The sequence below is a fragment of the Littorina saxatilis genome, linkage group LG12, assembly GCF_037325665.1.
Source record: "Littorina saxatilis isolate snail1 linkage group LG12, US_GU_Lsax_2.0, whole genome shotgun sequence".
NCBI classification, from domain to species: Eukaryota; Metazoa; Mollusca; class Gastropoda; order Littorinimorpha; family Littorinidae; genus Littorina; species Littorina saxatilis.
In genome coordinates, this window is record NC_090256.1 from 36,416,951 (window position 1) to 36,418,201 (window position 1,251).

The following is a 1,251-nucleotide window of genomic DNA, read 5'->3' on the forward strand; positions in this document are numbered from 1 at the left end:
CATAGCACAGCTAACACAGATTATTTGTACAGGAGCTATCTTCCCACAGGTAGGGAAACTTCTCCTAAATGTTGGCACTAATGACTATGGGGCTCAAGATGTTGACATTGTACAGGAGTACAAAAAGCTATTAGAAGCCATTGTCACCCATTTCCCCACAGCCACAACGTTTGTCGCAGCCATCCCACCGCAGAGTCACCACAAAAGGAATGAAAAAATCTCCAAGATAAACAGTGAACTGGCAAACATTTGTGGAGAGAACGTATCCTTTCTGTCTCTGAAGTCCGTTTGGAAAAGGGACCAACAAGGGAAGATAAACCCTGGCCTTCTTGCGGACAAAGTCCATTATTCCGCGAGAGGACTGTCATTGTTGCTGCGAGAAGCAAAAGCGGTGCTTTATGAAGCAAGCACTGACACTAAAAAGGAACACGCATCCTACGCCAGCGTGACCAAACAGAACACAAGAACGTCGCCATCTGAACAAGGCCTGCAGCGACCATCCCAAGTCGCCCCTTCTAACAAGGCAGACGAGCGACAGTACAGCGACCAGGACCAGCGCAACCAGAAGCCTGCTGCTCGTCCGGCCCCGTGGCAGACTCTGCATACCCAGGAGCGGATGCAGCAGGCACCACAGCGACACCCGTCAACCGGAAAGCCGCCACTCCCCATGTGGTTGCAACATCAAGCAATGAGTGATGAACCTGTGAGTCACACTCAACACATGCCCCCATCACCACATATGCCTTTCTCATCAATGTATAATCCCTACTATCCTCCATTCCCTTACCCACCTCCCATGTACTATGCACCTGGCTACCCTGCTCCTCACAGACAATATGGAGCGCCCTGGGTCACCCCATCGTCACACTTCACCGCTCCCTGGGCAAGTAGCCCTCAAGTCGCTTGACACCTGCCATTATCTGTTTAACGAGAGTGGAGTAGTGTGTGTGTGTGTGTGTGTGTGTGTGTGTGTGTGTGTGTGTGTGTGTGTGTGCGTGCGCGCGCACATGCTTGAGTGTGAAAGAAATAAGTGAGAGAGAGAGAGAGAGAGAGGAGGAGGAAAGGAAAAGAGCAAAAACCAATCAAAAACTGTTCCCTTTCTTGTGACCGGACTTTAAAACACGTGCTGGTGCACTGTGACTGTTCCCTTCCCAGATGATTTGTTTTCTGATCTTCAAACAAATAAATCTTCAGAATTGTGTCGACGTTTACCGCGGTTTAACTGTGTTTTGCGGTGTCAAACGTACTCGT

The 1,251-nt window shown here is 49.6% G+C and overlaps 1 protein-coding gene across 1 annotated transcript in view; it reads left to right on the top strand.

Annotated features, from left to right (window-relative positions):
* LOC138983080 (serine-rich adhesin for platelets-like) overlaps window positions 1-891 on the top strand; it is a 5,228-nt gene extending 4,337 nt beyond the window's left edge. Inside the window, exons 3-4 of the mRNA XM_070356486.1 lie at window positions 116-703; window positions 832-891. Of these exons, the coding sequence (XP_070212587.1) occupies window positions 116-703; window positions 832-891 (648 nt within the window). The remainder of the gene's footprint in view (window positions 1-115; window positions 704-831) is intronic.
* The last annotated feature ends 360 nt before the right edge of the window (window positions 892-1,251 follow it).